Genomic DNA, 13,450 nt, shown 5'->3' on the forward strand with positions numbered 1-13,450 from the left:
GTAATTTTTCATAGAAACTATGTCCACGTCAAGTGACTTTTTACTATGGAGAATGACTTATTTTTCGCGAATTTTGCAATTCTGCTTTCATTTTCGGACTTAGATATACCATGCTGCACATTTAGGTTTCGGCTTAGTATACCCTTTTTGCAACACCCTGTATAAGCGCGTATAAGCTCGTATTTGAAGAAAATATGAAGCGCATGCACGAGCGATGACGCGCTTTTAAGCTCTAATATTCGTGATTTTTCTAGCTCGCGTGTAAACGCGTATGTTTGCTGAAACTAGCCAATAATACGATAGTCTGAAATCGCTCTAAAATTCAATGGACTGATGATTCAAACTGATTATAGTGATTAATGATTCAGACCCACAACTGGCCGCTGCGGCATTTGCATTTTCAACTCTAATCCTATGGAATATCAACAATGATCAGGTACTATGCAAACATATATTGTATACTTACACAGTCCTAACTAATTCCATGGTACACCGATTTAAAAAAAAACATTTATTACTATCTAATTAAGTTTATAGGCAACTAGGTACATACTATGAAAAGGTTGTTGAGCCCATTTAGTCTAGTGTTTCTCTAGAATATGACCTAAGGTAATATAGAAGGAAAACCGAAATAAAATATATTTCTCTGTGAGATGGGTTTCCCGGACGAACTGCCCAGGCAGACAAAACAGAAACAAGCGGAAAACTCCATAATCATGTGACTCGTGTTAAAATAGAGCAACATTTAAATATAGGATAATGTAGCTCCTAGCTATATTGTGAAAGACATTTATTATAGCCGTGTCTCCAAAGAATTTATTTCAGCATTTGTTAAAGTTTTTCAAGATTTGTCGGTGTTCTAGGTCCTAATCAGTCGTAAAGCTAACTTAACATTATTGAATAGTTTGAATACAAGCTTTTGCTAATTCCGTGGGAGTTTCGGGATCAAAGTAGCTTTTGGGTTCTACAGCTTCTTGAATACCAAACTTCATTTATATAAATACCATGAGTGAATGATGAATTTCATAACTTAAAATATATCTAGTGGTCCCTATTGAAACATAAAATTACCATTTGTGTCATTAAGTTTCTTGTAAGTTTGGTAGAGCTTTGATGATCAAGATTTGATACGATTGACTAATTACTTTATCAGCGTGGGAGAGCAGTTGATGGATCCATCCATGTCCTGCCAGATGGTTGCTATCGCTCAAAATAGGCTTTGTAAATGCTAAAAGCACATTTTTATCTAATTACAAAATAGCTTTTACCCGCCTCACTTTATACCGTAAAAGCTTTTCCCATGGGTATTCCAGGGTTCAAAGTTGACTTTCTTTTTTACAACAAAACGAAATGTATCGTCTAAAACACACTAGGTAACGAATACCTTTTACCATTTTCAGATTTAAGCTTTAAAAATGTATCCAAGATGTGATTTTTTTATTGTTAATATTCTGATGCGCTGTTAAAAGTACATATTTTTATATTGCAGACGGCGTCATTAACTTAGTTCCGTTTAGTAATAATTTGCTGCTATTGTCACTGGAGCTTTTTCATTGCTCGCGAGTGTATTATTATTAAATAAAGTATATTATTTAATCTCAGATACTAATACTATTGACGAAAGCAAGTGTGAAGTTGAATAAAATCTGGTAACATGATATTAAGGTTCTTATTTTAAAAATTAATTATGGTCCAATTTGGTTGACAAAGTAATTAATTTTAAAGCTTTCACTGAGAGTTTTCAATATGAATAGATAATACACCGTGTTGTCCCTTTTCAATATCGTAAATCTCTAGGGAACGAATACTTAATTCTTAAAATAATTCTTCAGATATCTTTTATAAATCTTATATACCCAGGTATTTTCAGACCAAGAAGTCACCGACAACTTTGATAGTTTGCATCTTTTAGCCAGCGATTCACTGAATACTTAACACTTAGTTTGCCTTGTTGGAAGTGTCGGAGCTAGATTCATTTCTGAAGATGGACAGACTCGCGGAAGTCCCCAAGTTTGATTGCGATTCGCTCGGAGCATTCCACAACTAAGTCCGAAGAGGAGTGGTGTAAATATTGGCTGGATGGATTGATTTCTTATCCGGCATCTTTTAAGGATTCTATCTTTTAGACCTACTCTTCTGTAACAATTTCCTTTTTGACGAAAACTCTATTGAAGTATGGCGGTATCAGGCAATCAATTTGCAATACGTACTTACTGGTACATATTGAAACAAATGGTTGCACAATCAGCAAAAAAACATACTTACAGACGAACTTAAAACCTATTTTTTTGAGGTCAGTAAAAAAATCACGCTTAGCTAGTCACACACACAGCCGAACGCTTTATAGAAAGAATATAGAAAATACATCCACTGTATGTTATCCATCCGATAGGCATGTGCAATAACAGTATGTAGGTAATCGACCCAGTTCATACCTATAGGTTCTCTGAAACCATTAAGTCGGTTTAACACAGCAAGGGGTTGAACTGTAGTTAGTTGATGGGAGGGGAGGGGGAGGTGTCAGTCCCGTGATGGATGGCGGAGCTACACAATACACCCGTAAGCCGAACACCTACACAAACGCAACCAGAGTTAAACCTGACCTACTGTAAGCAAACACGACTCAAGGCCAATCAAACAAAGTGCTTAAAAGAACTGGAAATCGATTCCGATTGTATAGGTGCTTAAACATTTATGAGATAATTAGGTAGCCTCATTGCTATGAAGATGCTAATTTTCATATAGAGAAATAGAGGTGAATATATATCGGACATGCTAACTTATCTAGGGACTCTCTAAGTCCGCGAATGAGACAGATGGCTGTAGCTCAACTACACTATCGGAGACAGAGGTCTTATAAGATTCTTTTTAGGTAAAAAATTATCATACCTACGAGTAAAACTGAAAAAAAACATACGTGGTTGAAGGCTTAAAGTATTGGAAACTTCCGAAAAACAAGACATAAAGATCGCTAATCGCAGAGCGATTACACGACATGTGACTGTGTGTGAGCGGCGGCGAGTGCGCGTGAGTGCATCGTTAACGATAAATCAGGGCGAAAGTGGCCACAAGCCAACAAATAAAAGTGCCACTAGATTCAACAATCGCGCCTATCTCTGGACAGGAATAAACATGTAAGTGTAGTAATCTACACGATGTCCTGCACATGTTTTTGATAGCATCCGTCATACCGGAATCCGAAATGGCAACGTGCAACGCAATGCAAAAAGCTGGATCTAGGCCGACACTTCGTCCATTGCACCGCTGTCTGTCAGAACGTACGCAATGGTCGAGGAGTAGGTAGCTATGGAAAAGCTTCCCAAATCCCAGCCCAGGCTAGCCTAGTTGAAGATGTTCATTCAGTATCAGATTAAGAAAAAAAGAGTAAGATTATCTATTTCTGCCATATGTGTGGACCGATTTCTTCTGCGCCTGGCTACGTTAATAGTGCCGGGTAGGAGCGATGTCGTAGCAGGGTGTCACTCTATATGACGACGAACGAAGTTTTGGAGTGCGAGCCACGGTTCCATCTCGTTGTAGGTGTTCAACGTGCCGATTATGACTGATTTATATTATATTTTTATTGCACGACAGGTCTCGTTCGTAAATTTAATTATAACTGATTTATATTTTGATTGCACGACAGCTCTCGTTCGTAAATTTTTCGTTAGTATAAAGATAGAGTAACCCTTCAGGAACGTAGCAGCGAGTGCTGAGGACGTAGCACGAGGCAAACTGGACCCGGTGACGGTATATCACTAGTAATTCAAAACCATTTTGCTACTTGTCATCTCCACTCACGCGCTTGATTCATTGAGAAGGTCATAGTTGAAGTGCATACAGTAACACGAATGTACAACAGATGACACTCTAGATACGTTACACTTACAGCGTAAACCTAAACGTTAGTTATTATTTCCTAAATCGGTACTGAATTGATACCGCTATGGAAACCCTCTCCTGGATTAATAAACAGGGTATTATTAAATTTAAATCACTTGTAAAATCTAACCTGATTTGCGTAGCGTAAGTAATCAAGTGGGATGAATAACCAATAATTGATCGTTCATTCGAAAAATTTCATATCGCAGTTATTACTTCCAGCTATAAACTCTTAACTCTTCTGTAATCTGTTGCACTGCACTGCTGTGTTTGATCTTGATTCCCAAGTCGCATAAACTTTCATTGGCCTTTGAGTTGTGATAATCTATTATTAAATACCACATTTGTTATTTTATTACACTAGACAAGTTAATGAGCTATAAAAATGTAAAAGTAATTCAGACTACAGGGATCTGTAGATTTCTTAGAATAAATTCAGCAAACGTCTGAAAATAAAACTAAAATATTTTTTGGGAAGATGTTACAAAGATTTCATAGAGTTTTCACGAGTTTCAAATCGATTTCTACGATAGTGTAGAATTGATAGTTAAGCTCACAATAGTCACAATAGACTAAAATAAACGATGAAGGGACGCTCCGTTCTGATCCTAGATAGACTTGTTATTCCGCTGGCATCCAGGAAACGCTGAGACTGACTGCAGTCGCGATCCTGCCATGACCGATACAGATATTGTGCCTCAGACACAAATCGCTTACAGACAACTTGCGGACCGTTTCTAATGGCCAAATGGAAGCCAAACAGACAACGACGTTAGCTTGCGCTTGCTCATCACAATAATAAATATCATGTGACTGCATTGAATTGGTCAATAGGTAACTAGGTATATAGAAACCGTATTGGATGATTGGCCTGTAGTCATGTTAAGTCAAACGCAAAAAAATAAAAGTACCTACAGTAAAGGACAGAAAGACCTGACCCCTCTCAGAAACATTGTTACTATGAGACCCCTCTCATGGTCAGGTTTCTCTGCACTTGATCGTACCTATAATACATTCACGGGCAATGAAAAGGAGACACTGAGAAAATCACCAGATTACTCCTAAACGGAAAAAAACTAGCTTATAATCACCCCTTCTGCAACATTGATGTACTGAAGTTAACAGAGCATCAGGATATTACCAACTAAAATCAGTAATATTTTGTTCAATTTTAAATTAAATGTTAAAAAATTGGGATTGTTTGGTGTCGGCATTTTGTGAGTGTAACTTTTTCATTGCCCGTGAGTGTATACTTAATTGTTATCGTAAAAATAAATTGAGAGTGAAACTGAATTAAATAAATTGAATTTAGTTTTCTGCGCCACAGTCAATTTAGATGAGTGGCACATTCCATAGCCATATAACAGTTTATCAGTATTTTTTCAAAGCGCCATGCACACTTCAAGTTTCTTCTTTCAGCTTTTAAATAAAAACATAATATACAACCCTACCCTACCCTATACAAAGTTATAAAATCAAATGAATATCAAAAGCAAATTACAAAGCTTATTAAAGTCTTATAAAGTGTATAAGCATATCTACCTACTACTTTCGTACAAGATAAACTTTGAAATGAGATTTTCCGGTAAGTTTTGCTGAACAAATTTATAATTTGACAGTAATTTTATGGAGATACGTATCAACTAACTAAATACATAGCTATAGTGAATGTATTGAAATAAGATAGAAATAATTTTGTAGTAGAAGTAGAATGCTAATATTTTAAATACGAGATGCACAAAACTCTATAGGTTCATTCAGCTGCACTGAGATAATAATGTGGGTTTAAGCATGGTTTAAGTAATATATAGTTCAATGTGGTTTACTCTATAATAAATATTGATATTGGAAAATTGAAAAGAAACAGCGTTATAATTCCTACAGGATACGTCCTCGAAAAGTAAAATTACTTAACTCTAATTCACTCGCGTATAATTTCAGAATACCAAATCATATTATTAGAAAAGAGCAAAATTACTTACATATAGTTTTTATAACGGAGACGGAGAATAAATTCTAAGAAACTCGATAAGTGTATTTTCAACTGTTTGCAGTATTGTACTCGTATTATTAGCATTTTCGGATGAGGTAGACAAGATAACATAAAATATTAACATTAAATTTCAGTGTATTAATAACTAATGTTTAATTATAAAGCGTTTTTGTCGTGATTCTTGCTATAATAATTATTATTTATGTATTTTAACTTACAACTTAGGTCAAATTGTGTTAGGAACTATATATACAACTATACATAATACGAATTGAGTGGACTTCAAAGACTTGGGGGCAAGAATTAGCACTCAGCATTCAAAGCAGCTCAAACGTTCAAGTGGAGCTTAGCAACTAAGTCAATCCATAGCATGTGAATGGAGGCTACCTTGTGGCTACCCAGCTCTTGACTGTCACACGCTGCCTCAATTCACTAAGCTTACTCACACAGCTCGGTAGGTAAACATAGATTCCTAATTTAATGGAACAGCTAAGTAAATATCTATAGCTATAACGATTATGGATCCGCCTTTTGTACCTATCGCAAACTTTTTTGACAACCATTTTCGGATTCAAAATGTGAATTTGACACTAATTAGGTACTTGGTTTTGACTTCGCGATACCTCTAGTTGATTTGCTAGTTTAAGTTGCAAGTTTAGGAACGGTGTTTTTTGTCTTTATTAAAGACGAATATGTGTATCTATCGCGTCGCGATCCTCGCCCACTTTTTTATCTGGATGACATCTACAAATAGTTTCTCTGCAGTGACAGATAAGAACGCGACAAGTGACGCACTGAGAATGAGTTAGGACGATTTTATAAGCCGAGGACGATTTTTTCCTGATGGTCTAGAAAGGCATACTATAGTGAACGTTATAAAATTGGCTGCATTGCACCTAGTTAGCCAGGTCCTATCACAAAAAGTTAAAACTTTGATAAAGTAAGAGGCAGGTATTATCGACTTACATTAAATTAATATAGCAGTAAGAAGTGTCTAAATAAATACACAATGTAAACGAAATTGCCTAAATCAGTGGTTTTAAATCTGTGCTTCGAGTACTCACGGCCCTCCAGGGAGTCGCAAAGACGCGAAAGAGGCTCGCCAGCAAAACGAATAGAGAAGAAAGTCAATACACAACAACACAAGCATACTTAATATAAATTATATGCATGCTTTTACAAACAGATAGGTATTCGAGTTATAAAATAAACATAATTATAAAGATTTTCTAAAGTCTGAGGTGGCCAGGTGAGACATATTCAGCGGCAGCGATTATAAATCACTTGTATTGTATATCACAAAAAAATGCCTAGGTGAAATGTGTAAAATATATACTATTAAACTGTATCAGGTTATTTTGTTGAGTGTTGGCATTGGCAAGTCCTCTATCCAATCCTTTGAAGTGGCCAGAAAAAGTTACTATTACTCTGAAAATTTCCACGCGTCTCATAAAATATGTGAATCCTAACATAATACGATATTTTTTACAACTCTGTAGCGTTCCCCGCGGAAGACGAAATTCAGTATACGTACGAGAGGTACGTTTGTTTGTAGCAAAGACAGTGATTAATCACTGTGCTACATTACGTTTGGCGTCGTTTTGTTTTGATAAAACATGCCGAGATATTTTAAACCGGGGGGAAGGAAAATTATCTTATCAGTTAGGTAGGTATCTCCTGTGTGCTCATGTCTACATTTTGGTAAGTAACTACGCATGTCGTTAATAATTTTTTTTTATATAAAGTCTTTTTTTATTTCAATAAATGCAGAGCAACACCGTAAACTAAACTACCAAATTTTTTACAAAACTTACAAGTAAAATTACCTACACTGGTAGTAAATAGTTTACCCTTAGTTCCTTCCTAAAACCAGAAATCAGCTAAATTTCCACGACTTTTAAATAGTAATCCATAATCCATCTTCAATAGATAAAAACTTTATGAATTTGTGCATGAGCTTTGAAATAGAACATTAGCTATAGCTTGTATCAGCTCCATCCAGTGCTCACTTTCATCGATTCAGTCTAACCCGGCAGACTGCCTGTCCCGAGCGATGTGGGATTGACCGAGTTCACGGTTTAAAAAGGCACCGATTGTATCTTTACTCTTCTTCTTAGCGTGTCTCTGGCTATTCCAAGGATGTATGTGGATGTTCCGTGTTTGTCACCGTAGTCAAAGTTAGGATTAGGTAGGTACTGAGTACTCTGCTCACCGTTCATAGCTCGATCGTTTGTTATAGGTATCAGCTATTCTTCTTAGCATGCGAACCACTAACCGACAAAGTCGCTAAATAAAACATTCCCAGAATTGGTATAGCCATTAAATAAAGGCTAACTAACTTAACTATTCAACTGGATCTGTTCCAGCCAAGTTGAAGTCTACAGCAAACAAAAACAAGAACTCGCCGACTTCAAAGTCCAACTTGACGATGCGACTCCACAGATCAAAGTATCAAAATAAACATACCATCAAAATAATCTTTATCAAAGTTATTCGACTTTATTTTCAGGATACACTCAATGCTGCTCATAAGTAATGTATGTAGTTTCTCGAGAACATAATATATTTCTATCTGCAACATCATGAAAATAATAAAAACAACTTTAGTATTTTTCGATCTTCACGTAACAAACTTGTGCGTAAAATAATTTGATTTGGTTGGAAACAAAGGTCCCAATTTCAACCGAACGGGGCGGCGAACTCATCAGAATTAAGCAAATAGCCGTTGGTACTGCAACCAAGTATTGTGCTGAAGCAAAAATATTCATGTAGCGTTGCATGTAAAGTAATTTCGTAAACATTTTACATTCATGTACCGAGGTATATTATTATAATCCAATGAATAAAGCCATGAAAATAACATTGTAGCCAAGTATTGATTGAAATAAGGGAAACAGTTTTATGCGGACGCTCGCACCTAATTTAGTTACGAAAATGGTGTTCTTATTCAATTCAAAGGATGGGTTAATCTCGTTTGTGACGGTTATGATGAGTATTGGTCAGGCGGCGCTGCGGCTTGATCCGACTCAATCCTGTTCGGCTCGCCGCTTGCCACTACAGACATGCTATCGGACATGGCGCAAACCAAATCTTATCATCACTTGACGACTTATTTTGATATACTTACAGATAAAAATCAATGAAGTGATTTTATTTAGCTCATGAGTTTCATTTCACATTTAACAGAATCGCCAGAAATAAACATTTGAAAGACAAAAAGACAACACTACATCATAATTTTGCACGCCGGAAAGAACCCAAGTAGCAAAAATATGTGCAATAAAGGTAACGGCCACGTTCCTGTTTTGCTAATATGTGCTGTAAAAGTCCCGTAATTAGTCGAATAATGGTCACGGCAGCGCTGTCTCGACGCGAAAAGGGCACAAATTATACAGCAATTCAGTGCTATGAAAGTCGAGTGATTGTAACCAAGAAGCTTATATAGTAGGTTAAAAGTCGAGTAAAAGTAAACTGTACCCAATTTAGGGTTGTCATAGCAATTTTGTTGCAGCTTCTACACTAAGGGTGCAGTAACAGCGATGTGGTGCTCATTAATCGACTAATAAGTAGAATAATAGCTGTCGAGTTGCTACAACTCTTCATTTTTGTGGGATAAATGCAACAAAATTACTTTTTCCCCACTATTTAGCTGAATTTTAGTCACACTGTTGCAGAAAAATATATGGAAGAAAATCTGTGGATTATTGTGACTGATCTATCGTAATGACTGATTACAAAAGCATAAAGGTAAGTAAGTCTCCATTAATAACTAAATGAGTTATTACTAGTGCAATTTCTATTGTTGCATTTTACACATTCGTATACGAAAAATCTTAGGCGCATTTAACTTTATCGATAAAGTAATAGGAATTCTTTAACATATGTTTAAGGGCTGCGTTAAATCTTTCTTAAAAAATAGTAAATATGGTCAAAATTAATTAAATAAATTATAAAAATAAAATAATAGCCATGTTTGTTCGTATATCGCTATTACAGCACTGCTAATCGATTTTTGATGCAATAATAGTTACAATGTTGCACTTATAGCAAAACAAGCAGCCATCATTAAATAAATTTAGGGTTCCTCAATGCAAAATCCTTAGCTTGACTAACCCGAGTTGGGGTGAATGTCATTTGATGTATTTTATTAAATGTAATTAATTAACGATTGGTTCATATTTGCTTCATTTCATACTTAATGATAAATTAGCAACTATATAATTATAAAAAAAACTTCATTTTCTTCACACGATGAAAAATTTATTACATTGATTTTCAGAATAGAATATAGCAAACATTTAAAAGTGATTGATTGATTGCAAAGCAAGCAAGTATACAACTTGAATAAAGCAGAAAAGATACTAATCACGCTTTTTTTCCAGAATGGTTTTCAAGATTGTGCAGACAATTGAGAAGGGAGGATTATGTTTTATGGACCGAGACACCAGGCCCACGATTTCTTCAGTTGTTTTCTGTGGAACAACGGAACCACTTGACGTTTCGGCCATCGCACTTGACGAATTTTGAGACAAATACTTTGTTTGAACCTTAGTTTGAATTTTTCCGTATCTTTGTTTTAATTTTCTTTTTTAATTTCCATGACTTGTAATCCATTTTATCACGTAATAAAAAATGAATGTGCAATGGAATTATTTATTTGCTTGTCACATTAAAATACTATAAACTGTATAAACGTAACCAAAATGCTGTTACTGAATTATTTATCGAATTAATGTGCCATAAGAGCATTTCAAATAGTATGTGAGCTATTACAGTTATTTGAAAGCTTTTATTCGAAATGTCGATTAATGAAGCTATAAGAGTTACAATGATGCAGTATAGTAAAATAAAATCTTTTATTCAGCAAATTAGATCCAAATAATACAATGATGAGTAATAGTTCTATAATAGCAACCTGAACAATCAATAAGCGAATTAATAACTCTTAAAGCTCTCTTTCAGCACTAATGTGTGCGTTAAATAAAATAAAGCAGCTTTTATAGAAATGTCGAATAAACGGGCTATATAGGTCGAATATAGGTCGAGTAGATGTGTATTCGACATTGTTACAGCGCAAATTAGATAAAAATGCTTATTAATAGCTGTACCACTTTTATGGCACAATCTAGTAAAATGTCAGCCATTAATCAATACTTATTCGATTTGAAGTGCTATAAATGGGCCCTTATTCGACCATTTTGCTTGTTGGGAATGACACCGCGAGACTGATTAAACCTGAGCCGGCTCAGAAACCGAGACCAGCAATGTCAGGGGCATCAATTATAACGACGGTCGAAGAGCTGCAAGTGTGATCAGCCATTCACAAACAATGTGACATTGCATGGGGATTGGAGATCGGTCTCGAAAGCGATCGTTGAATGGGCCATTCTCCGGTTGGTGGTCGTTTGGCGTGTAATCGAGCGTTGCCGCCGCGGCTGCCAGCGGCCGCCGCGGCTGCCAAGCCTTGCAGACATGCTCACAACACAAACTAGATAATTAACAAGAACATGCGACTGTTGGGGACCCTTAACTATTGTCTTCCTCGTTGAGACGCCATCAAATGGGGGATACGGATGCCGGACGCTTTACAGATTGTCGGTATGAGTAGGATTGGATTTATACACACTATTTAGGTCAGTTCCCTGAATCTTAAGTATGGCAGATTCAAATCGTTATTGAAAAAATTGACGATATATTAATATGTAAGTTATCTGCTTTGGTTCCTATCTCGTACCATATTACAATCAGAAAGTCTCAATGCGCAAACAAATAATCTGTAACTGATTATCGTTTTTTTTCTAATTGATAATACAGCGGTAACGGTAATCCCTGATAAATATGATTATAGAATTTCCACTTTTATTCTATTTTAGATTCAAGATCGGCAATAATTGAATGAAATATAGGTAAGTGAATTTATATGAAAATATAAATAAAATGCTGTTAGAACCGTGAGAATCTATTTATGGATAGCAAGTGGGAACCATGCTCCAGTTATCACATTAAACTGAGTGACTACAAAGGTGTCCTATTATTTACGTTGTTGTTAATGCTATGAAATCCCCCAGGCAATCAGGCAATTATGGTTCAACTTGTTTATGAGTTTGTTTTTTCAAAACCGCAATGTTGGTGAGGAAACCGCGACTTTAGAGCTCCAGTATTCAAAAATGTCTCTACTGAAGTATTACGTTCAAACTTTTTTTTGGCTTATGAATGTCGGAAAATGTAATGGATACAAATATGATGGATTTATTAACACTCGTAATATTGTATATAGGTGATCCAGAAATAAAATTCAGTAGGAATATAAAATGATAAATGAAATAAGTCAAGTTTTACAGGCATATTGATAAAGGGATCTCGTCATTCATATCTGGCGTTTTGTTAAATGTGACCCGGAAGATTCCCGCTCGGGTGCCTATTCCTGCTTGCACCCCGTCACCCCCTGGCAGTCGATACACCCTACCCCTGCCATTCTGATGGTCGCGACGAAAACAAGCCTCTCTCGGCATTCGACTGCCACTACAACCACTAAGGTCACCCTCTATCGATCTACAGACACATTCGCCAGCACCAGACACCTTCCTTACATCTTCCTCTACCTCCTGGGTCGATTCCACTGCAGTATCACTTCACAATAATATTACTAGGTATGTATACCTACCATTCTGCAGATCTCTCATTCATTGCCAATAGAGCTTCTATGTGTATAAATTCGACAAACTTATACAGGAAGGGGCCGAGTCCGCGGGTCGATCGAACTCGCGACAGCAGCTTTAATGCGGCAAAACTGTCTAGCGTCAGGGTAGGTACGATCCGCATTCCTGGCGACAGGAGCACAGCCAAGAAGCTGAGAGAAGAGGAGTGTGACCTAGATCGGAGGGTGGTCGCAGCACGCGGCGCGCGCGAGCACGAGCGCGTGATGCGCGCCCAGCGCTCCTCTATACTATATCCGTCGCGGGGCAACAGCGACCCTCGGGAAGATCGGGTTCTCACTCACCGTTTCCGTTTATGAGAGGATAGTCGTCGTCGTGCCGGCCGATGTACGTCTTCAGCGGGGTGTCCGTGAGGGAGGGCGAAGACCTGTCCCTGTCGCTCATAATAGTCACTTAAAACACCGGCTCCGATAGTACTGACACTGACGACGGGAGGCGCCGGCCCCCGAGCGCTCACTCATCCACTGGCGACCTCCGGCCCGCGGCGCGCGTGGCGATTGAATACGGCTGTCGGCCGCCCGATGTTCGGCGGACCTCCCCTCCTCCCGCCTCCCCTGCCCGCCCCTGCCTCCCGCAATCAATCCTCAGCGCCGCGGTGCCGCCGGTGGCGCCATCGCGCGGCCCTCCGCGGAGGCACGCCGTGTCGCACGCTCGATCGTGTCCCTCTTGTCCTCACATATAGACACTAGTTTCGTAGTGTTCTTTTCTCTATGCTAGTTTCTGTTTCAAGTAGTAGATGACGCTCCTACTTTTTTAGTTGGACCGAACTCAATAGCATCGGAACTTCGGTTTCAGACAGGTTTTGATAATAATAATAAGGAATCGTGTTTTCCTGAAAGTATCAGATCAGACCTACATA

At 37.5% G+C, this 13,450-nt stretch overlaps 1 protein-coding gene across 2 annotated transcripts in view; it reads right to left on the bottom strand.

The window, feature by feature from the left end:
• The window catches only part of LOC105388784 (hepatic leukemia factor), an 87,251-nt gene extending 74,150 nt beyond the window's left edge, over window positions 1–13,101 (bottom strand). Inside the window, exon 1 of one of the 2 annotated variants that reach the window (XM_038122209.2) lies at window positions 12,876–13,101. In XM_038122209.2, coding sequence (XP_037978137.1) covers window positions 12,876–12,975 — 100 coding nt within the window. In that variant the 5' untranslated portion in view covers window positions 12,976–13,101. The remainder of the gene's footprint in view (window positions 1–12,875) is intronic. The other variant, XM_038122211.2, reaches the window with a different exon arrangement.
• Window positions 13,102–13,450: the final 349 nt, after the last annotated feature.

This window comes from Plutella xylostella, chromosome Z (assembly GCF_932276165.1).
Source record: "Plutella xylostella chromosome Z, ilPluXylo3.1, whole genome shotgun sequence".
NCBI lineage: Eukaryota > Metazoa > Arthropoda > Insecta > Lepidoptera > Plutellidae > Plutella > Plutella xylostella.